Source organism: Cololabis saira, chromosome 16 (genome assembly GCF_033807715.1).
Source record: "Cololabis saira isolate AMF1-May2022 chromosome 16, fColSai1.1, whole genome shotgun sequence".
Classification (NCBI taxonomy): domain Eukaryota; kingdom Metazoa; phylum Chordata; class Actinopteri; order Beloniformes; family Belonidae; genus Cololabis; species Cololabis saira.
Genome location: NC_084602.1, coordinates 29732510 through 29756634, shown reverse-complemented (window position 1 = coordinate 29756634; position 24125 = coordinate 29732510). Strand labels below are relative to the sequence as shown.

The following is a 24125-nucleotide window of genomic DNA, read 5'->3' as shown; positions in this document are numbered from 1 at the left end:
ATAAAGCATAAAAATAGGATTTTCTGTGTATTATTTCATAAAGGCTTCAAAGGTTTAAGATTTATTTCCAGGTAGCTGTCAGGATAAAAAGAATCAAATATTGAGGACATTTGCAGTCTCGCACTCATCTATTCCAGGGTAGCAAGTTCATGTTTCAGGGTTGTAAATGCATGTGTGAAAAGGGCTTTACATAAGACAGTATTGATTTTTTTTTTTTACCACAACATTTGACCAGAGATGTTTCAAATCAGCTACAGTGATTCGACTTCCCATCAATTTTGTGTCTCAAAATAAATCTCCACATATCTCACTGAGAATATAGTACCATACCTGAGGGAGGACTTAATAAAAAAACTATAACAACCTCCAGACGGTTTTAAGGTTATGGCACCACTCGAATATGAAATCAGCAAAAACAAATGCAAAGTACCGGTCACTTAATAACTCTGGAAGAGGAAGCTCCAAGTCTGGCAGCATTAGGGGTCTGATGAATTTCATTATAAGTGATAAATTACACTGACAACTCTGCGATGGACGCCATCATTGCCTTCAGTCTGACTTATGTGCTTCTTAAAAACAATGCTGACATGACATTTCCTAATATAATGCAGAGTCCATAATGTTTCAAACAATGATATTATGCACATTTACCACATGCCATTATCTCACAGATGACATGTGGGATGCCGCACATCCTCCTGCTAATGTGCATTTAAAGAGTCTGCAGATACAAGACAATCTTTTGATAATGCACCCCTGGTTATTGCTATTATCTCACAGGATGCAGGTCATACTGGTCTTACTGGGACATGACTCATCAACCAAATCATCCAATATATTGATGAATATTGATGTGCAGCATGATATTATGACACCTTAAGTGTTCGGTTGACATGTCTTGGTCGAATTATCCATTTTATTCAGGTTCTTGAAGACTTTCAGTCTGATCCAGTCTCTTCAATAAAATGCATTGGCAGGGCCATCAGGTAGGCCCAGTACTGGAGTTGAGGGGGGATGAGGGGGGATGGCACCCCCCTGAAATAAAAACGGTCAAAATCATCCCCCCTGTAAAACTGCCATCCCCCCTTTCCAGCCATTACGTCATTTCATCAATGATTTTGGTATTACTGCTATTTCAACATTTAGAGTCATCACCAGAAAAATAACACCAGAAAAATAACTTATTTGACAATTTTCACCTGTTTCAAGTACATTTTCACTTGAAATAAGTAGATCTTATCTTCTTATTACAAGCAATAAAATCTTGTTCCACTGGCAGATTTTTCTACTTATTTTAAGTGAAAATCTAATTGAAACAGGTGAAAATTGTTGTTTTTTTCCAGTGATGAGTCTTGTTTTGAGTGTAATGAGATTTTTTTTACTAAAATGAGACATTTTAACTAGAAATAAGACAAATATTCTTGTTAATATTTTTAGTTTTTGCAGTGATCCATTTTACTTATCCTGTGAAGGACAGAGTCATATTGATAAGTTCAGAAAACTGTTTTTTATTGTTGTGTTTTGATGTATTTGATGTAAGCCCAGTGGATATTTAAAGCTTACAGAAGGCTGCATTTAACTGCTGCTATGTCATTCCTGTAGTATTTCTGCAGGTGTTTTGGTCAGTGCTATTATTTGTAATATATTATATTATTTGTAATCAGCACAAATTATCTGTCCCCATACGATAAAATCCACCATCCCCCCTGATTTTTTTTTACAACTCGAGTACTGGGTAGGCCACATACCCTGGGTGGGCAGTCGATGGAAAGAGTGAAAAATACAGGCTCACCGTAGCTTTACAAATTAATTACCAGGTGCAAACTTCTCAGCACCTGGATTGGTAAAAAAAAAAACTCAACGGGTAAGAAACCTTACTGAAAACAGTTAAGACCAATACACCCTGTTAAAAACACCCTGTTTTTGTCTTTTTTGTGGGGGTACATCATAGCGCCACGCAGAGAAGAACGCTCAGCACTCACACTAACGCCCACAAAATGACCCATCATGCATGTGCTTGGACTATGGGAGGAAGCTGGAATACTTGGAGTAAACCCACGCAGGCATGGCGAGGACAAAAATCACAGAAATTCAAGCTCAGCCTCAAACCAGGACTCTTTACAGTGAGGCAACACAGTGAACCACCCTGCCAAGGTGCTGCATGCATCATTTCCATATCTATTCCATTCTGCAGGAACCTGCAATGCATGCAATTAGTTTTCTGGCTTTATGAGGCACGTTTAAAAGGAGTCCTGAAAAAGCCCTTTTTCAGGCTTTTTCAGGACTCCTTTTAAACGTGCCTCCAGAAAACTAATTGCATGCATTGCAGGTTCCTGCAAAATCGAATGAGCTGATGATGTTTTTAAAAGGCAAGCTCAATATGCAACACTTCATATATTATCAAAAAAACTGAGCAGTTTTGCTGACTTAGTTTAAAAATCCTCATGTGCCAGGCTGTCGTGGTTACACCGAGGCTCGGTAATAATTGCATGTATTAAGAACTTAATTAACAGGATTTTCCAGACATCTACTGTACAAGCTTCTACAGTATTTCTCTTTTCTCTGCAATTCTTTTACAGATGACTGCATCTCCCAGCCACTGAAAAGTTATTCATCCACCAGATACTCTCTCTGCTCATGCTGTAAACATGCTGGACGACAAGCATCAAACAGCTGCCGCGAGCCCCCCGGCTGACACGACATGCCGTCCCCGTCGGCATCCCGCTGTGCTGTATTTACCTGCAGGCTGTCCCATGTGATCCTGCAGGAGCGGACTTTAATTTTGCTGCATTGCCCTTCAACAGTAAATTCCTGCACCAAATCCACCTCATTCCACTCCATCCTTGCAGCCTCCCAGAGACACGCTGGACCTTTACGAGCTCCGAGTGAAAGAAGCTGCCGGAGGATCGGAGGAGAGATGCTTATAGAGGAGGAAGCCGGAGCGATCCTTATCACAACTTTCCCTCTCTCGCCCGCCTGCTGATGTGCTGAGATTTACGACACTCGCTCTCTCCGTCTCTCCCTCACTTGCCCATCCCACACTCCCTCACGCTCTTCTCCGGTTCTCACACAAACTGTCATTTATTGGTGTGTGCTATTATGACGTGTGAAGAGGGAATAAAGACCACTAATGGGACCCCTGCATTCAAAGAATACAGCAAACAGTCACCTAAACCTGCAAATGAGTGCAAAAGAAGAGGAGGAAAGTGATCATATTGATGATATATTGATTTCCTCCACCTTACTATATTCTCTTTGGCTATTTTCCGCCTTCTAATACCTTTCCATCTCTTGTTTCTCCATTTCTTCACACCTTTATCCCCGCAACTCCATCCCTCATTCTACTTTTCTCCCTCTTTCCTGATAGTCATCTATCTGTACAGCAGCACTCATTCATCTCTCTTTCCCTCAGTTCGTGTCATTCCTCTGCAGCTGGCTTTTTGCTGCAGCGACATCCCCCCTTCTCTCCCTCTCCCTCTCCCCCCCCACACCCTCACACCTCCCTTTTTTCTTTCTACCACTTTCTCTCAGAAGGGAAATCACTGCACCACAGCCTGTTGGGGCTCTGGCTGCGTTCAATTAACCTCTGCCTGGCGCTTCACGATGTGTGTTCGCTGCAACGCGATGCCGGCTGATTTTTACAGCCGGCAGATCACGCCGCAAACATTTTAGCCGGAACCGGCCGGTGGGGCTCACGTATGCCTGCTCGTATGCACAGACAGAGTTCAGAGTTGACTCCTGCTGCGTCACATTTTCACCCTCCCTCTCATCCTTTTTCTCTCCGTCTTCTCTCTGCGATACTCACAAACACAAACACACACACCGACACAGTAGCCATGTGACTAAACTGCTGCGTCACGCATTTCTTTCATACAGACAAATGCTCCTCCAGACTGTGTCTTGCTCGTGTGGAGGGCTGTGTGTGTGTGCGTGTGTGTGTGTGCGTGTGCGTGTGCGTGTGCGTGTGTGTGTGTGTGTGTGTGTGTGTGGGTTCGGATGGACTATGCTGACTAGAACTCGTAAGTTATATTGATGCATTTTAATTTGTAGAGCAGAACAATGAATGCCAGTCAGTGTCAGCAGTTGGCCGAGGCTGTTTCAGCACATTAGTTTTAAAACAACCTCAAGTTTTATGGGGAAATTAAGTTATTTGAGCCAAACATACAGTAGTACATAAACTATAGAAAACAAGTACATAAAAACTCATTTGGACCTTGGATGTATATACTCCCTTCACTGATTTCATTAATAAAAGTTATGTTATGAGAAGCCCCTTCTCTCATGAACTTAAGCCAAAGTGCAATTTGAACAATCAGCTCTTTTGCAGAAATGCCATCACTGAGTCTGTTCTGAAGACAATTTGAGCGGCCGCCCTAACAGAGAACTGATGACTGAAACATCAAAAATTCATGATTCTGCAGCAACAACCATATAAAAGCTTCTCTTTATCATGCAAGCTTTTGAGTTTAATCTAAAGTTGTCTGAGATACTTGGTGACGCTTTATTCAGCGGTAATTGTGATGGTGACAGGAGAACAGTATATCTATGCAACTAGCCTCATTTTTTAAACAGCTGCCAAGTATGCAACAACTTCCTCAGGTCAAAGGTTCATCAAAGTGGCATCCCCAAACACAAATCACGAGCCAGTGTGATTGTTAAAAGCATGGAAAACATGTGATATAATCTATCTCATAAAACTGTCACTGATAATGCTCATTCAGTTCTTAATTTTTTTTAGGGATATATTATACCATTTTTATAAGCTTTAATGTTCAAAAAACACATATTGAGTGTGATCTTGTTCATTACTGCTGCACCTTTGACCGTTTTATTTTTTGAACTCCTGTGTCTTTAAGGCCGTCCTAAGGTCTAAATCTGCTCTGATTAGTGTGCTGACTGGTCCAAATGGGAGCCAGGCCATTTGTTACAGATATACCCAAGCAGCCACTTGGCTGGCACTCTGCAAATATGCAGTGCTTGTGACTGTTTTTTCTAATTAGTTGTTTGTGTCCTTTTATAGTCTCCTCCTGGCTAGTAGGAAACGGGGCTTGGGCCTGACTAGTGTCTACTGCTGGTTGGATCATCTGCAGCATTCTGCCGTCTGAAATACTCAAAAATCCTCCATATATATTGGTGTCTCGGTTGCGCCCTCCTCCTCCAAAGTTATTATTGTTTTGTTTTTTTAAGGAGTCGGTTTTAGCAATCCTACGGAAGAGTATTAGGGCCAGGCAGGAGAAAAATTAAAATAATATTTTAGAGGAGGAGGTTTCTTCTTTTCATTATGCACTTCGAGAAAAAAGTCGAAATGTCGAGAAAAAAGTTGAAATGTTGAGATTAATGTTGAAGCACAATTTCGTAAAAAAGTCGAAATGTTGAGAAAAAAGTCGATATGTTGAGAATAATGTTGAAGTACAATTTCGAGAAAAAAGTTGAAATGTCAAGAATAATGGTGAAGTACTATTTCGACTTTATTCACGAAATTTCGACTTTATTCTCGAAATTTCTACTTTATTCACAAAATTTCGACGTTATTCTTGAAATTGTATTTCAATATTAATCTCGAAATTTCGACTTTATTCAAAAAATTTCGACTTTTTTCTCCAAATTTGACTTTATTCTTGAAATTGTATTTCAACATTAATCTCGAAATTTCGACTTTATTCACGAAATTTCGACTTTATTCTCGAAATTTCGACTTTATTCTTGAAATTGTATTTCAACATTAATCTCGAAATTTCGACTTTATTCACGAAATTTCTACTTTTTTCTTGATATTTCTACTTTTTTCAACATTAATTAATAATAATTAATGTTGAATTAATTAATTAATTCAACATTAATCTGGACATTTCAACTTTTTTCTCGAAGTGCATAATGAAAAAAAAATCTTCCTCCTCTAAGATATTATTTTTATTTTTCTCCTGCCTGGCCCTAATACTCTTCCGTACAATCCTGTTTTATATCTTATAGAAGAAAACCCTAAACTACAGTGAAGTAACTTAAATGGCTCAGGATGAATGTTTGCTGTGCTTTTTAGGCTTTGACCTTTCACGTACACAAAAAAACAAAAAAAACACACGCACACAAAAGAGGAAAACGTCAAAAAGGATAAGCTCTTACAAAAAAGGTGCAGCCCCCACTCATCTTCTTACAAATTCACCCTTCCTACAGTTCAGTTTCGACGGCAGATTCACTCCGTCAGATCTTGAAACCTTGACAGTTTCATGTTTTCCAACTGCAAGCTACTCTCTCACGTTGCCACCGCTGCAATCATGGGTATAATCTGAAGCACATGGCATGGGGATATCTGACCTCTGCGCTGGGTTGTATTAAATTTCCCTTCAGTTCTTAAAGTAATGCATTCGCACACATTGTTTTGATCATGGGTCTCTTTAATAAAACCCGTCCCGTAGCCATCTGCAGTGCGCCTCCAGTGAAAATATTCCACCTAATCTACAATAACAGCCCTCAGACATTCCTGAAGCCATGGCTGGACCAAAGGGGAAAAGTCTGTTATCAGAAGGCTCCAGTAACCAACATCCACACAGCAGGGTGGCCTGACGCCTGGAAGCATCATCTTCTAACGGGCAGATCAAATCTTTGAACCTCACCACACACACAGCTCGTCCAGCAGCCGGTGAGAGCGCTGGGTGTGTGTGTGGGCGAAGTCATGGACAGCGTGCTATAGAAAAACATCTCAGCATTGAGTATTCCTTAATCTCGGTGTTATTTATAAATCGTTGCCAGGACTAACTTGGGTCGCATGAAGTGTTTGAAGTCCCTGGTCCCATAATATCATATTTACAGCTGAGATATTTCAAGCGATGACGTACAGTGAAAACATTCATCATAATCTACATCAACACAAACCCTGACATATGTGTTTTCTCAAGAGCTCCCAGTAGGGTTGCCACCCGTCCCGTAAAATACGGAATTGTCCTTTATTTGAGAAAAAAACGTTGCGTCCCGTATTGAACTAATACGGGACACGATTTGTACCGTATTTTCATTAACTTTTACACCATATTCTAGTTGAATTATTGAAATAAATGAACCTTTACACCATATTCTAGTTGAATTATTGAAATAAATTAACTTTTACACCATATTCTAGTTGAATTATTGAAATAAGTTAACTTTTACACCATATTCTAGTTGAATTATTGAAATAAGTTAACTTTTACACCATATTCTAGTTGAATTATTGAAATAAATTAACTTTTACACCATATTCTAGTTGAATTATTGAAATAAGTTAACTTTTACACCATATTCTAGTTGAATTATTGAAATAAATTAACTTTTACACCATATTCTTCACCTGTAGGCTATATTATACATCTGGGCTGATGTGGACACATAGCATAGGAGGATATTTCAGTTGCTAGTATGGTTGGCTGTCTGTACAGTCATGCAAGTTCAATGCTATTAAAGCACTTTAAACTTTAAATCAAAGCATTTAGTTTTTTCATATAAAATAAACACATTTTTATTCAGTTTAGAAGTTTTGGGGCTTTTTTTTGGCTCCTGCGCTGCTGAAATCAGGTGTTCCTTATTTCTATTTCTGAAAGGTGGCAACCCTAGCTCCCAGACACACCTGACTTCTTAATTTATCCCTCAGCGGTGCTTTCACATGCAGCTGGACGTTAGATCAACAAATTCTGTGTCTTAATTCGGAGTGTGTGATCATGGCGTTGGTTGTTCTGAGGTTTGGGGTGAGCTTTAATAAAGGGTGTGTCGGGGAGGAGGAGTACACTGTCTGCTAGCTGGTGGTAGCATCATTCAGCAGCTCCGGTTGCCAGCTCTTCTATATTCAGTAGGTTTCCCATGGAGAACGAGAGCAGCTCATGTGTATGGGGACGGTGGGAGGTGGGGGCTGCTTTAGGCTCATCTGGTTCTTATAAATATTCCCCTACTCACTGTAGGAAATGCCAATGACCTGGATATTTACAGGACAAAATGTCAACATTAGCATCATTTCATTCATGAAAATACAGGACTGTCTCAGAAAATTAGAACATTGTGATAAAGTCCTTTATTTTCTGTAATGCAAAAATGTCATACATTCTAGATTAATTACAAATCAACTGAAATATTGCAAGCCTTTTATTATTTTAATATTGCTGATCATGGCTTACAGCTTAAGAAAACTCAAATATCCTATCTCAAAAAATTGAATATTCTGGGAATCTTAATCTTAAACTGTAAGCCATAATCAGAAATATTACAATAATAAAAGGCTTGCAATATTTCAGTTGATTTGTAATGAATCCAGAATGTATGACATTTTAGTTTTTTTAATTGCATTACAGAAAATAAAGGACTTTATCACAATATAAAAATTTTCTGAGACAGTCCTGTATGTTTATCCGTCAGAAATATGACCACAGAAGCTGCACCTTTTCTCTTTTGTATGCATTAGAAATATTATCTTAAACTTTTATACCTCGATCAGCCAGAACAGCTGAAGTGAATACACACCCGCAACAGACCCATTGATAGGTCCCGCCCCATCCTTAGTTGCTAACTCGCACAATCTATCGGCACAGTTCACAGTTTCACAATGGGGACTGACTGTGAAAACCCTGTTCCAAGATGTTTTACACAAATTGTGGACACAAAGGGACCACCTTTCATTTCAGGGGCTTTCAAATGGAGCCACGCAGCGATGAGGACCAAAGCTTAAAACAGACCTGGTTGGTAATAAAATGAAATTGGAGGTGAGGATTTGCAGAGAGCAATCTGGAGAGACTGTGGTTAAAGTATTTCACAATCTTTAGTGGTTTTAATGTGGAGGAGTGGGGGATATGCAAATGTTAGCACCAAAGTCTCGAGGATAATGACTGTCTGAGTTCAAATAAAACATTTATATTAATATTTCGCTCAAAACTTAAATGATCATTAGGCTGATGATGCTGAGTGTGGGTGAAGGTGTGGTTAAAAATAGTACAAATAATCTTTAAATGTTGTTTTTTGAGCTGCTGAATGACACATTGTGGTTTTTCTGTTTAGTGAGACTAACTTAACCCGAACTGAAGTAAGATATGAATTACTGTAATTAGAGAAAACTAAATGTAGAAGTTCAGCACACTAAAGTAATCTTTGACTCCGTCACACATGCAGCTGTCATCACATTCAACTTGACATCATTCTGTGGCAAGACACGGCATCTGGTGTGTGTTTGTGTGTGTGTGTGTGTGTGTGTGTGTGTGTGTGTGTCTGAGTAAGCAAGCTAGCGCTTCTGGATTTGATTACACGGTGCCAAGAGTCACACCCTGCCGGGGACTAACGCACCCACGTACATAGACAAAATAACACTCCAACTCAGAGACACATGGCCAAAACAGCCACACCCTGCCTGCACATAGCATCATGTCCTGCAGGGATGTAGGCCACGCTGTGCTCTGATTCTGTGACACACACACCCACATAAACACATGAGCACACCCCTCACACACAGACCGATTACAAGCCAATTCGTATAGTTAGCAACACAAACAAACTAAGAGTGTATTTGAAAAGTTTAAGAAGCCAAGAAAGTAACACATTTACAGTCACATGTCACAATGTCTCTTCTTTGCAGCTTCTCTTTTAATCTAGTCTTTATGATAAGATGAAGGGAGAATGCAGAAGACGTCTAACGTTGAGCAAAATGCACATTTTGTTGAGATGGAAACACACAAGTATCACACATACGCCGCTAGCCACGTGGAGGAGGAAGAAGCCCGTTTTCCAAAACTCACCCCCACACTTCTGTCTCGCCGCAAACTTTTAAGCGTCGTTGCTTCAAACGGGATGAAAAGGGTGGACGGCAAAGACTGACGGAGACCTGAAGACGCGTGTGAAGGAGTGAGTAAAGTGAGAGGAAAAGGAGAAGAAGGAGGAGCAGTTCGGCTAGATCACAATCCTCTTAGCCCGGTTATGTCATGGGACCGAGCTAATCCTACCTTCACTGACTGACCAGCACACACACACACACACACACACACACTCGGTGACTGACAGGACCAACACAGATCTGCACACACGTACACAGAAACACAGAAACGCAGGAGGAGACGGGCTAACCGAAGGCCTAACGGAGAGATTCAAAGCAAACGTCTGGTCTGGGGTGAACGTGGTTGAAAATAGCAGGTAGTCACAAACAAAAACAGAGCAGGTCACTTACTCTATTTTACCATATGACTCATTGCCTTGAGAGCAAGATAACAAGATGAATGCAGCAAAACAAATGGTGGTCAAAGCGAGCAGGGATGAATCAGGGCAGTGGCTCTTTCTCTCTGAAAGAATATTCTTTAAAACAGACATGCAGTAATTCTGGTATATCTATAGCCTTTAGCGTGTTTGTGTGTGTATTCATACGTCTCAATGGCAGAACAGTATAATCATTACTACCACTAATCCAAGGATTAATCTGCTAGACTACACACACAGACCAATACATACGTAGACCAAAGCAGAGGCATGCTGTCCTGTAAATAGAGCACACACGCATACTTATAGATTTATGGAGCTATTTTTAGGGTTTAATCTGTATAACGTAAAAGGAATAATTGGGTATATATAAAGACCCAAATGCCAGTGACTGTAGATGCTGCAAACCTTTACTTTTAAAGGCTGAAAAAAGGGAGCGTTTCAACATGTTGCTGAAAGATCCCTGTGAAAGCGCCTGGCTCCGACCAAATACAACCAACTCCACCTGCCAGCACGTCTGAAGCTCATTAATTAGCCCTCCATAGATCTCATTTGTTTCATCCTCACTAAAACCAAAGTGCACTTTAAAAACAAAGAGGTTTACCTCCGTGGTTCAGTGCTGGGATATTCCAAACCCCAACGCCCCTCCCTACATCTGCCTCTCTTACCAGGCTTTGTTACGGAAACAGAGACACAACAGGACTGGAGAACTTTTATCAAAGACCACAACACTACGGAGAATGTCACAAAGTTTCAGAAGAAGAAACACATACATCACGGTGAGGTGAGGTCACCTGGCCAACTGGGGAGCGTCTAATCAGAAGCTTCCATTTCCAAGGAAGGAAGGAAGGAAGGAAGGAAGGAAGGAAGGAAGGAAGGAAGGAAGGAAGGAAGAAGAGAAGGAAGGAAGGAAGGAAGGAAGGAAGGAAGGAAGGAAGGAAGGAAGGAAAGAAAGAAAGAAAGAAAGAAAGAAAGAAAGAAAGAAAGAAAGAAAGAAAGAAAGAAAGAAAGAAAGAAAGAAAGAAAGAAAGAAAGAAAGAAAGAAAGAAAGAAAGAAAGAAGGAAGGAAGGGAGAAAAGAAGGAAGGAAGGGAAAAAAGAGGAAGGAAAGAAGGAAAGAAGGAAGGAAGGAAAAAAGAAGGAAAGAAGGAAGGAAGAGAGAAAAGAAGGAAGGAAGGGAAAAAAGAGGAAGGAAAGAAGGAAAGAAGGAAGGAATGGAGAAAAGAAGGAAGGACGGAAGGAAGGAAGGAAGGAAGGAAGGAAGGAAAGAAGGAAGGAAAAAAGAAGGAAAGAAGGAAGGAAGAGAGAAAAGAAGGAAGGAAGGAAGGAAGGAATGGAGAAAAGAAGGAAGGAAGGAAGGAAGGAAGGAAGGAAGGAAGGAAGGAAAGAAAGAAGGAAAGAAGGAAGGAAGGGAGAAAAGAAGGAAGGAAGGGAAAAAAGAGGAAGGAAAGAAGGAAGGAATGGAGAAAAGAAGGAAGGACGGAAGGAAGGAAGGAAGGAAGGAAGGAAGGAAGGAAGGAAGGAAGGAAGGAAGGAAGGAAGGAAGGAAGGAAGGAAAGAAGGAAGGAAGGAAAAAAGAAGGAAAGAAGGAAGGAAGAGAGAAAAGAAGGAAGGAAGGGAAAAAAGAGGAAGGAAAGAAGGAAAGAAGGAAGGAATGGAGAAAAGAAGGAAGGACGGAAGGAAGGAAGGAAGGAAGGAAGGAAGGAAGGAAGGAAGGAAGGAAGGAAGGAAAGAAGGAAGGAAAAAAGAAGGAAAGAAGGAAGGAAGGAAGAGAGAAAAGAAGGAAGGAAGGAAAGAAGGAAGGAAGGGAAAAAAGAGCGAAGGAAGGGAGGGAGAAAATAAGGAAGGAATGCAGAAAGGAAGGAAGGAAGGAAGGAAGGAAGGAAGGAAGGAAGGAAGGAAGGAAGGAAGGAAGGAAGGAATGGAGAAAAGAAGGAAGGAAGGAAGGAAGGAAGGAAGGAAGGAAGGAAGGAAGGAAGGAAGGAAGGAAGGAAGGAAGGAAGGAAGGAAGGAAGGAAGGAAGGAAGGAAGGAAGGAAGGAGGAAAGAAGGGAAAAAGAAGGAAAGAAGGAAGGAAAGAAGGAAGCAAGGAAGGAAGGAAGGAAGGAAGGAAGGAAGGAAGGAAGGAAGGAAGGAAGGAAGAAAACAAGGAAAGAAGGAAGGAAGGGAGAAAAGAGGAAGGGAAGAAGGAAGGAGAGAGCAGGAGGAAAGAAGGAAAGGAGAATTAGGTCATTTTGACCCGAAGACAGTACAAGGGTTAAACACAAAGTTTTCTTATCCTGTGTGAATGAAAACATGGATGTCAGAGTGTAGTTGAATGACTGGAGGTCCCGAGCTAATATTAATGCGGCACAAACAGGGCATAACACAGTAAATATGTGCAGTATGTGTGTCTTTTTTGTACCTACCTTGTCATTTGCACTTTCTGCTGCATCTGTGGTCGAGCTCTGCTCCGGCTGAGGACTTCCTGCATATCAACCAACAATAAAAACACTTGTGAGCATTTCAAATAGTTTATTAACATGGATATTAGCCTTGTGACCTTCAGACATGTAGCTGACACACGCACACACACACACACACGCAGGAAGAGGAATTGTAATCTGTTATTTACAAAAAATTCAACCTTGAATTTTAAAATTGTGCTCCTCTGTAAACAAACTACATAAATCCTAATCTATGTTTTCCAGACATTTCCTGCTGCTTATCCTGGAAATCCATAGGAATGTCCTGATGCCATTTTAATCTAGTCGGTGGTGATGTTGACCTCTGCACTCTGTGTATCAAGCCATTAATAAGTACTGATCCAATACCAGTGTAAACTGTATATGTTTGTTTTGTCGTTTATTTTAACAAAAAGAGCAGCCACAAATATGTCAAATTAAAAAAGGCATTTATGTTTTGGTATTTGAACACATCAGAGGACTAAATGCCCGCCATAAAGCTGATGGACTGCACTTCTTTTGGCTTACATGAACTATGGTCCATCAGTCTCGTAACGTCTGAAAAGAGAAGTCTAATAATGTCGCCTGTGTTGTTTTTATCAACGTTCGTTCCATCTCTGGAAACCGCAGCCTTACATGATCAGCATGCTGCATTTTTCTTTTGGTGAGGTTTTCTAGAAAATAATAACACCATTTTGTAAACATAACGCATGTGCTGTATAGCTAGCTCAGTCAGACAACTCACTGCTTCTCCGCCGGGCTACTCAAAACAGGACGTTTCAGGGCAGTATTGTGTGATTTCCTGTGCTAGCTTTTAGAGCAACAAAGAATTTTAATTCTATCTATAAAAAGCAGAGGTGGGTAGTAACGAGTTACATTTACTCCGTTACATTTACTTGAGTAAGTTTTGGGAAGTTTTGTACTTTTAGGAGTAGTTTTGAATCACTATACTTTTACTTTTACTTGAGTAGATTTGTGAAGAAGAAACTGTTACTCTTACTCCGCTACATTAGGCTACGTTGAGCTGTTACTTTTCTTTTATCCCTCGGCGTACGCGTCAATCTCATGACATCACTGGGTGATTCTGTGGGAAAAATGTTTGTTTTTGCATGTTTTGTCACATATACACAGACTCAAAGACACACACAGAGTTTATGTGAGTTCATGGGCTTGTTCTAGTTCTGCCTGGTTAAAAAAGAAAAGTACAAAGGCTTGAAATTTTGTGCTACTTGTGCTTAATTAATTTTTTTATTCTGCTATTTTATTTATTTTATTATTTATTAAAGTACTTGAATTTACTTTAAGATTATTTAAATTTAAGCTATTTTTGATTTTTCATTAATTTTAATTAATTTTATTATTTTATTTATTTAATTTGCCTGAAGATGATTATTTTGTACTTTTGTCTGTTTGAATGGTTGTGTTAAAAAAAATAAATCAGACGTTACTCAACAGTTACTCAGTACTTGAGTAGTTTTTTCACCAAGTACTTTTTTACTTTTACTCAAGTAATTATTTGGATGAATACTTTTTACTTCTACTTGAGTCATATTATTCTGAAGTAACAGTACTTTTACTTGAGTACAATTTTAGGCTACTCTACCCACCTCTGATAAAAAGGAACAGATGTAAATACTCACTGCTATCGATACTCTTACTTTCAGACATATTGGTGAGTATTTCCGGTGTTGGTGTGAGTATCTCTCTACAGCCTAAGCAGAGATCTCCAGATCTCATGCCAGCCATCTTCTTGAGCTCTACCAGAGGACACGGAAGAGTTTCCGGGCCAGTCAAGCGATAGAGTCACACGCAACTGTACTACAATAGGACATGTCCAAAACACAGCATCCTGACCTAAACCACCTCAACTGGCTCAACTGAGGGACAGGAACAGTGGAGCTACTCTGAAGTCCTCCTGGATGGCTGAGCTCTTCACTCTCTCAACTAGATCCTTTAGAGAAAGTTCACTTGGACAGCTTGTATTCTCATTGCTCGTTCTTTCTGTCACAACCCACAGTTCATGACCATCGGTGAGGCTTTTGATGTAGGTTGGCATGTAAATTGAAACATGTATTTGTCAGCTCAGCTCTCTTGTCACCATGACGCTGGTACAGCATCTTCACACCTTTAAATACCGCTTCATGTCAATCACCCACTCCGTTATACCCAGTACTCGAGTTGTAAAAAAGAATCAGGGGGGATGGTGGATTTTATCATATGGGGACAGATAATTTGTGCAGATTACAAATAATATAATATATTACAAATAATAGCACTGACCAAAACACCTGCAGAAATACTGCAGGAATGACATAGCAGCAGTTAAATGCAGCCTTCTGTAAGCTTTAAATATCCACTGGGCTTACATCAAATACATCAAAACACAACAATAAAAAACACTTTTCTGAACTTATCAATATGACTCTGTCCTTCACAGGATAAGTAAAATGGATCACTGCAAAAACTCAAAATCTTAACAAGAATATTTCTAGTAAAACAAGACATCATTGGAAAAAACAACAATTTTCACCTGTTTCAAGTAGATTTTCACTTGAAATAAGTAGAAAAATATGCCAGTGGAGATTTTTGCTTGTAATAAGAAGATAAATCTTGACCCACTGGCAGATTTTCCTACTTATTTCAAGTTTCAAATTTACTTGAAACAGGTGAAAATTGTCAAATAAGTTATTTTTCTGGTGTTATTTTTCTGGTGATGACTCTAAATGTTGAAATAGCAGTAAAACCACATTCATTGATGAAATGACATAAGGGATGGAAAGGGGGGATGGCAGTTTTACAGGGGGGATGATTTTGACCGTTTTTATTTCAGGGGGGATGCCATCCCCCCTCATCCCCTCTCAACTCGAGTACTGGTTATACCTCCAGTCACAAACAAAGTCTATAGATTATCTGACTCCTCGACACAAGCTAATCCTCAACCTAGAGTGAGAAATCCATCCTTTTCAGACTTGGAGGTGCTACTTCATATCCCGGCTGCTTCACATTTACATGCAGGCTTTGTAGGCCTTTGCTTGATAAAAGCAGCGGGACCCCTGAAATGGAAACCCTCCACTCCCTGCCGTTGCCTGGAAAAATGTGGCCATAAAAGTTCTGAACACCCTCTAAAAAATGGGTGTGACTTACTGCCGGTAATGTGACTCAAGCTCTCACTCTGGTCGTACAGGGACCAAATATCCTGCAGCAAAGGGTCTGATGTCCCACACTAACACACCAGCTGCTGCAGGAGACCATGAGGTCAATGATCATACACCTTCTCCGTCATAGAAAACACATGAATATTACATATTGTAATATAGTTTGGGCAAATACTTTTCCTACAACTCTTCACAAAATTCTGGTCCTACAAAAATGTTTTGTTAGGATTGCAACTCGATCAGAGTCACACGCTTCATCTACTCCTTTATTTCACAAACTCCAGATTCTTACTATTTATGATATCAATATTTGTCAGATATGTGTTTTTATTTATAAGCTAAATTCAAGTGAAGGGAATATTCCTGGACAGTTCTAGCCTTACTTTAAATTAAATTCACAGGTTCATTCTTATTCAACTCGACAATCCTCAGATCTTCATCCTCCTAAATTTCTCACTTGCAGAGGTCAATTTTCGGTGAGATTTAGGAGCACTAAATTGTGGAATGATTTTTCCCACTTGGCAAAGAGCCCTTCCTCTTTGAAATGTTACAAAAGACGTTTGAAGGACCCCTTGACTGCTGTTTTGTAACTGTTTTCCCAATGTTATGTTGTACATGTATCCATGTTCTTTTTGTGTGTTTCACTCATAGTGACATGTACCGTCTTATTTGCTCAGGAGTCAATATAAGTAATATAAGTTGTAAAAACAATATCCCATGCACACTCACACACACTTATTTGTTTGTCTTTATTCTTTATTATATTATTTATACATTGCATTATTAGTTTGCCATCACTTTTGTGTAGTTATACTTTTTGTTTTGTATGTTAATCTTGTGTTCTTTATAACACATGAAATTTTAATAACTTTGGTGGAGGCTTCAAATAAGCCCATTGGGTTTTTTGCCTCTTCCTGCACCTATAGTATTTATATTTGATATTTCCTGTATATTTTTAAAAACTGTGCAAAACAATAAACTAAACTAATAAACTAAACTAAGTAAACTTGTGAGGATAATGAGCATGTTTAGAGCTCCAGAGAGACATGTATGATAACTTAAGGTGGGTTTTGATCAGCTGGTCAACTCTGGTCCTCATGACACTAGAGGACTCTCAGTCTGAGGATGGAATACAGCAGAACACATTCATTCTCTGAGAGAAAAGGATGTACAAAGTGACCACAAGCACTGTTGATAAGCCACAGAAGGGGCACGATGTAAAGTTAGCCCAGGTAGAGAAATACATTTAGTTATTATGATGTGCTGGTCCATGGAAAGCAACTCACTGCTTTCAGGACCTTTTGGTAGGGCTGTGCGATTAATCGATTTTAAATCTAAATTGGATTTATTATTCAAGACGATGTTAAAAAAAGGAAAATCGGAAAATCGATTTTCCTTTTTTGCAGCTGGCTGCATTACAGACAGAGCTCGTCTAGTCATCTTTGTTTGGTCAAGAAAATTGTAAATGTTGTCACTTTACTAAACTCAAAGAGGATTTACAGTATCTTTCAATTGCACTTCATTCGCAATAGGGAAATTTGTTTGCTATTTTTCTTTAAAAATAAAGATAAAATATTTGAAACAATTTATTCCATTGTCTTTTGTAGTTTTACCAAAAAAATCGAAATCGAAATCTAATCGAATTTTCAGAGAAAAAAATCTGGATTTTATTTTTGTCCAAAATCGCCCAGCCCTACCTTTTGGTGATATTTAGTGTGCAGCCAAACACAGCTGAGGTTCCAGGACGGTTTGGCAGCTGTTGCATGAACTGGCTTGTCCCTTAAAACTGCAGATGATGTTGCTCTTTGTGGAACCGCATCTACTGACAGTTCAAGCACAAACCTGAACTACATGAGCAGGAGGATCAGGGGAGGCAACACTTTTTTTCCTTTTAGTGCAAGTGGCCAAATGCTCATTTCATCTTACTCCAGATCTTACAAGGTGTTCTTAAATTTATTATAGAGATCCAGACACACGACGTGGGACTCAGTGGAAAATCTGTTCACTGTCTGCACAACATTTCATTCAAATGAGAAAAAAGGTTATATAGGTATAGTAGAGATTACGGTTTAACAGGTACAATAAACCCTTCTAATAAAGCAAGAAAACTTTAAAGATGTATGACTCAACCAAATAAAAAAGAAAAAACGGCTCCATGATTCATTCATTACTGAGGATCCACTTCACAGTGCCCGCACATACAATGATAATGTGATTTTAATGAATGATAATTACATTTTTAATGACTGAAGCTTTTACAGGAAACACACCAGCAGGGGGTGAGGTTTCCCACCCCTGCAGTGCAACACCATCACAGATCTGGTACTAACGGGCACAGATATTACACAGCCATTCATTCATAGCTCTTCAAAGTTTTTTAACAGAGCAAAGCAAGTCTTTTATCAGTGGCGTTGCCACAAAGGTATTCTTATTCTTATTCAAAGAGCTTTTTTAGTAGAATACCGTCCGACACGTCTGTCCTTGCCTCCTCCCCCGCCCCGTTATGTAACTCTAATCATCTTATCTAGCTAATGACTGACTGAGTCACCACCCTAACGTCTCCCCCTCGTGAACCATTGGCACTGGGTCGCTGTGTTTCCCACATTTCATTTCATTTTTTCATTTTATTCTTTATTTCATTCAAAAAAACAAAACAATTTAATACAAACACAAATACAAATGTTCCTAACTTATGAATGAAAAGGGAGCAGAAAGAAGAAGAATCTTATCTGATCTGCCCCTTTCAGAAATAACATAAATTAATAATAATAAAAAAAAACAAAAAAAAAACTAAGTGAATAAAAACAACTAAAATAAAATTAAAATAACATTAAATAAAATTACCACCGCCTACGGGTATGTCAATCAAACTCAACATTTTTCGTTATATTTCCTTAACATACAGGTTTTAATTGTTCTTTTGAATGTAATGTTTGATTTGGATTCTTTGTTTTCTTTATTCAGATTGTTCCATAAACTGATTCCTTTCACAGAAACACAACGTTCCATCAATTTAGTCCTGCATCTTGGTTTTTTAAAAATCTCTGTTCCTTTTAAGTTATACTTGCTTTTTCTTTTTTCAAATCTTTTCTGAATGTTGATTGGTAAAGTTTTTTTATGAGCTTTAAACATAATTTGCAGAATACTATGGTCTACTAGTTCATGAAATTTCAACAATTTTAACTGAAGGAATAATGGATTGTTGGATCTCTATATCGTTTTCTACTGATTATTCTTATGGCTCTTTTTTGCAGAATGAAAATTGATTGAATATATGTTTTACAGGCATTTCCCCAAACTTCAACACAGTAGGTCAGATATGGAACAATCAGAGTGTTATATAAAATTTAAAACCGTTCCCCGGGGCCACAACCGAGAATGGGTTTGTTTAACTTTTCAGTAAAATCTAAATTAAACAAATATGCATGTGTGTTTGTTTTTGCGCTACCTTCAGGCCAGGGGGCGCAGTGTCTGAGGTAGAAGCGGACCTCGGGCCTCCGGGCTCCCCACTGCTGAAGGAGATCCAACAATAACAGCTCCTGAGGGAGAACTCGCTCTGAGAAAAGATGCAGGTAGAAAAAACATCCCGGTAATTGTCGAAAAGTAACATCACATTAATGGGTGTGTGAGCAGAAGCCAGGAAAAGATGAGAAGAACATAATTAGAGAGGTATTTATTTAGTTAATTATGTACATCTCATTACACTTTATTGAACAGGACGTTTCCAAGTTCCTGCTCACAAATACACCGTTTCATGTCACTGCACTCTCTCTGCAAAAGTTAGCAGCGTAATCGGACACATGGACACTGATTTTGCACTGGAGTAAACATTTACGAAATTACAAAAATTGAATAACATTTTCAAATAAACTCAATTTGTAAGACTGATGAGTAATATTAAATTAACTTTCTGGAGTAGCAGGGACAGTCAGCAGTGGTTGCACTGCGTCCCTCGTGAGAAAGTGCAGCCTTGTTCAGGTCAAATTCATTGATGCTGGATAAAGAGTTTCAGATGAAGTGTTTTATAATGTCCTGTATTACTCCACTGTGTTCACTCATTCATTTTCCATGTTTCAAGGTTGTGGCACAGGAACAGATCACCAGTCCATTACAAGGCCATGCAGAGACAAACAACCTGACACAGTAACTGCAGACTGTAGCTGGATTGATGCACGTGTGTAGCCAGGTGTATTTAATGACTACATGTGATGAATTACTAATAAAATGACCTGTAAAATGCAAATGAAGCAGCCTCCGTATTCTCTGTCTGAGGCTCTTCTGCTGAAGGAAACAGAGAGGCGTGGCGGGGGCATGTCAGGAGGAGGAGTCACACCTGACACAACTTCTCCTGATGGTTATTTAAGGCCACGTTTACACATAGCGTATTTACAAAAACGGATATTTTCCCCTCTACGTTTTCAAAAATATCCTCGTTTACACAGACCCGCATGAAAACGCTGTTAACGTCATGCCAGCCAATCAGAATCCTGGAAAAAACATCAACAAATGACACGTGTGACTTCCAGTTAAGGCTGATTTATGGTCCCGCGTTACACCAACGCAGAGCCTACGGCGTAGGGTACGCCGCGTACCCACCAAGACGGAACGAGAGTCTTTCGTTTGGAGTGACAGAGATGTGGAGTTACTTTTAAGTGTGACTTTAGAATTTAAAAACGGGAAAATAAAAGAAAATATTGACGGTGGCCAAACAAATTGTAAACACAGGTTGCACTCATGACGCTGCTGGTGACGTTTCTGTCGCATAATGTGACGTAAATCTCCGTTTTCCTCCGTTTTCTCTGTTTAGACGCAAACGTGAAAACAGAGTTTTTGAAAATCTCCACTTTGGCCGGAGTTTTCAGAAATTATCATTTTTGGGGGCTTTGAGCTCCGTTTTCGTGTAAACGAACGGCCAAAACGCATGAAAACGCCTCCGTTTTTGCTCCGTGTAAACGGGGCCTAAGATACTGTTCTCTATTCTTCTCCCCAGTCAGCAGATATATCGTTTGGAGACATTGGGGGTTTATTTTAAGTATTATTTGTACTTTTTCACACATGGCACATTCTTACATGCGTGGACTCCCCGCAATAGATTTGGACTGAAAGCACTATAATGGCGCTTTTGCATTAGTCTCACTTCTCCCCGGTTCTACCCGCTATGGCCCCGTTTTGCGCTTTCGCACTAGGGCTGAGACGTGTAGAGCCGCTCCAAGTCGGTACTTTTTTCTGTAACCATTTCAGCCAGGTTCTTAGCGGGCTGAGAAGGGACTATTTCTGAGGTCACCATCCTCCACGCCAGTGATTGGTCGGGGGGCGGGGACGTCACCACCCTCCGCGCCTCTGATTGGTCGGGGGCGGGGCCGTAAGACGTTTGAATCAGGAAGCGGGAGTCAGAGCGAGGCGACCCGCGGCTCGCGGCGATTTTATTATAAAGCACAAAACGTCTGTTTGGTGATCCAACTCTGAGGTGCAGATGTTCATAAACCTGGTGGCTGTCGAGAAAAAAATAAAAAAGCGATGTAGACGGGCTGTTTTACTCTCAGCCGCTCCGGCTCCAGCTGATTTCTGATCAGCGCTGACGTGAACAAAGGTGTTGCGCAATCGAGTACGTCACAGCAGCTTCACCCAAACCTGCCCGCTTCTCCCCTGGCAGTGCGAAAACACACAGTGGAACCGTGTAAAGCCGCGCCGAGCCGAGTCGGGCCAAGTAAGTCCTAGTGCAAAAGCGGCATAAGGTGCACCGCATTATAAGGCACACCTTCAATGAATGACATATTTTAAAACCTTTTCCATATATGAGGCGCACCGCAGTATAAGGCGCTACAGTAGAGGCTGGGGTTACGTTATGCATCCATTAGACGGTGCTGCGCTAAAGGGAATGTCAACAAAACAGTTAGATAGGTTAGTCAAACTTTATTAATAGATTACAAATCAGCTTTCTTACAACTCCATTCACTCCAAAAATGAATAAACAACTGTTTTATTATTTTCTAGTTGCAAGACCTGTTGCGGCTCAATATTGATCCATATATAAGGCGCACCGGATTATAAGGCGCATGGTCAGCTTTTGAAAAAAATTGAAGGCTTTTAGGTGCGCCTTATAGTGCGGAAAATACGGTACTTGAAATGTGTCCTAGACAACACTCCAGACTATGCCTGCTGTTTTAATAAAAAATGTAATCTAATCACTTTTTATAACAAAATGGTTTTGTAATGTTATGAGAAAATTGGTTAAAGTTTACCCAATTTATGTTTAGTCCTGTCTTTTAAATGACAAATGTAGGTAGACCAAAAACCCAAAAACCAAAAAAGTGACTACTGGCTAATAAACTGGTAATGTGTTACTCAGACTCAGGGGGAGTTTAGGATTTTCATTTTTATCTTCAAAATTTTATATTTTTTTGACAAAACAAGAAAAATGAAGCACAAAGTGTTTGTAAGAGTAACTATACTTTCATGGTGGAAACACACACACACACACAAACACTAATCATGCGTGTGCCCTTTAGGCATGGGCTCTAGTCACACACAATATGTGCCACCATTTATTATGTGCTGCTTTATAGTGGTTTGTATTGTTACCCTCTAAGACACAATATGGCATCAGAGCCATTTATAGAGCGCCTGACCGCCCAGTCACACCACACAGCTTCACAAACACACCGCGTTGTTCATCACCGCTCTGTCGGTTCTGCTTGAATGAATGTGGGCCATGCCTAAGCGATAGTCACCCTCAACGTCTGGACTTTTCTATTCACACTTACAATGTCACACAATAAATATGAGGTACTTAAGTACTGTATTGATTTCACAAGCTGGAGCTGCACTATGTGTCCGTCTCTGTTTATAATTAGCTTCAGAGAAAGTGATTTAGGCCAGTCTTCAGTCTGTGATGATCCTGTCACATAATCCCAGATTATAATCAATTACATTCTGATCCTCATAAGACAGGCTGTCAGTGGTTATTATGAGAGTAGTGGACTCTGCTGAATGATGTCTGCGCCTGCAGAGATGTAGGTCAAGTTACTGAGAGATTGGCAGAACAAAAACATTAATACCACCAAGAATTGTCATCATAACCATAATGTTTCACTGATGCTGACATAACTGATTAACCCTTGTGCTGTCTTCGGGTCAAGAGAGGAGGAAGAGAAGAAGGGAGGAAAGAAGGAAAGAAGGAAGAATGAAAAGAAGGAAAGAAATAAGGAAGGAAGGGAGAAAAGAAGGAAGGGAGGATGGGAGAAAAGGAAGGGAGAAAAGAAGGAAGGGAGAAAAGAAGAAAGGGAGGAAAGAAGGAAGAATGAAAAGAAGGAAAGAAAGAAGGAAGGAAGGGAGAAAAGAAGGAAGGGAGGATGGGAGAAAAGGAAGGGAGAAAAGAAGGAAGGGAGAAAAGAAGAAAGGGAGGAAAGAAGGAAGAATGAAAAGAAGGAAAGAAAGAAGGAAGGAAGGAAGGAAGGAAAGAAGGGAGGAAGGAAGGAAGGAAGGAAGGAAGGAAGGAAGGAAGGAAGGAAGGAAGGAAGGAAGGAAGGAAGGAAGGAAGGAAGGAAGGAAGGAAGGAAGGAAGGAAGGAAGGAAGGAAGGGAGAAAAGGAAGGGAGAAAAGAAGGAAGGAAAGAAGGAAAGAAGGAAGGAAGGAAAGAAGGGAGGAAGGAAGGAAGGAAGGAAGGAAGGAAGGAAGGAAGGAAGGAAGGAAGGAAGGAAGGAAGGAAGGAAGGAAGGAAGGAAGGAAGGAAGGAAGGAAAGAGGAAGAGAAGAATGAAGGAGAGAGCAGGAAAAAAGAAGGAAGGAAGGAAGGAAGGAAGGAAGGAAGGAAGGAAGGAAGGAAGGAAGGAAGGAAGGAAGGAAGGAAGGAAGGGAGAAAACAAGGAAAGAAGGAAGGAAGGGAGACAAGAGGAAGGGGAGAAGGAAGGGGAGAGCAGGAAAAAAGAAGGAAGGAAAAAAGAAGGAAGGAAGGAAGGAAGGAAGGAAGGAAGGAAGGAAGGAAGGAAGGAAGGAAGGAAGGAAGGAAGGAAGGAAGGAAGGGAGAAAAGAGGAAGAGAAGAAGGAAGGAGAGCAGGAAAAAAGAAGGAAGGAAGGAAGGAAGGAAGGAAGGAAGGAAGGAAGGAAGGAAGGAAGGAAGGAAGGAAGGAAGGAAGGAAGGAAGGAAGGAAGGAAGGAAGGAAGGAAGGAAGGAAGGAAGGAAGGAAGGAAGGAAGGAAGGAAGGAAGGAAGGAAGGAAGGAAGGAAGGAAGGAAGGAAGGAAGGAAGGAAGGAAGGAAGGAAGGAAGGAAGGAAGGAAGGAAGGAAGGAAGGAAGGAAGGAAGGAAGGAAGGAAGGAAGGAAGGAAGGAAGGAAG

At 40.2% G+C, this 24125-nt stretch overlaps 1 protein-coding gene across 2 annotated transcripts in view; it reads right to left on the bottom strand.

The window, feature by feature from the left end:
- Window positions 1-24125, bottom strand: part of LOC133462932 (apoptosis-stimulating of p53 protein 1-like) — a 63891-nt gene that overhangs the window by 28649 nt on the left and 11117 nt on the right. For both annotated transcript variants that reach the window (XM_061744465.1, XM_061744466.1), the window contains exons 3-4: window positions 19240-19347; window positions 12601-12659 (exon numbers count right to left, since the gene is read on the bottom strand). In XM_061744465.1, coding sequence (XP_061600449.1) covers window positions 12601-12659; window positions 19240-19347 — 167 coding nt within the window. The remainder of the gene's footprint in view (window positions 1-12600; window positions 12660-19239; window positions 19348-24125) is intronic.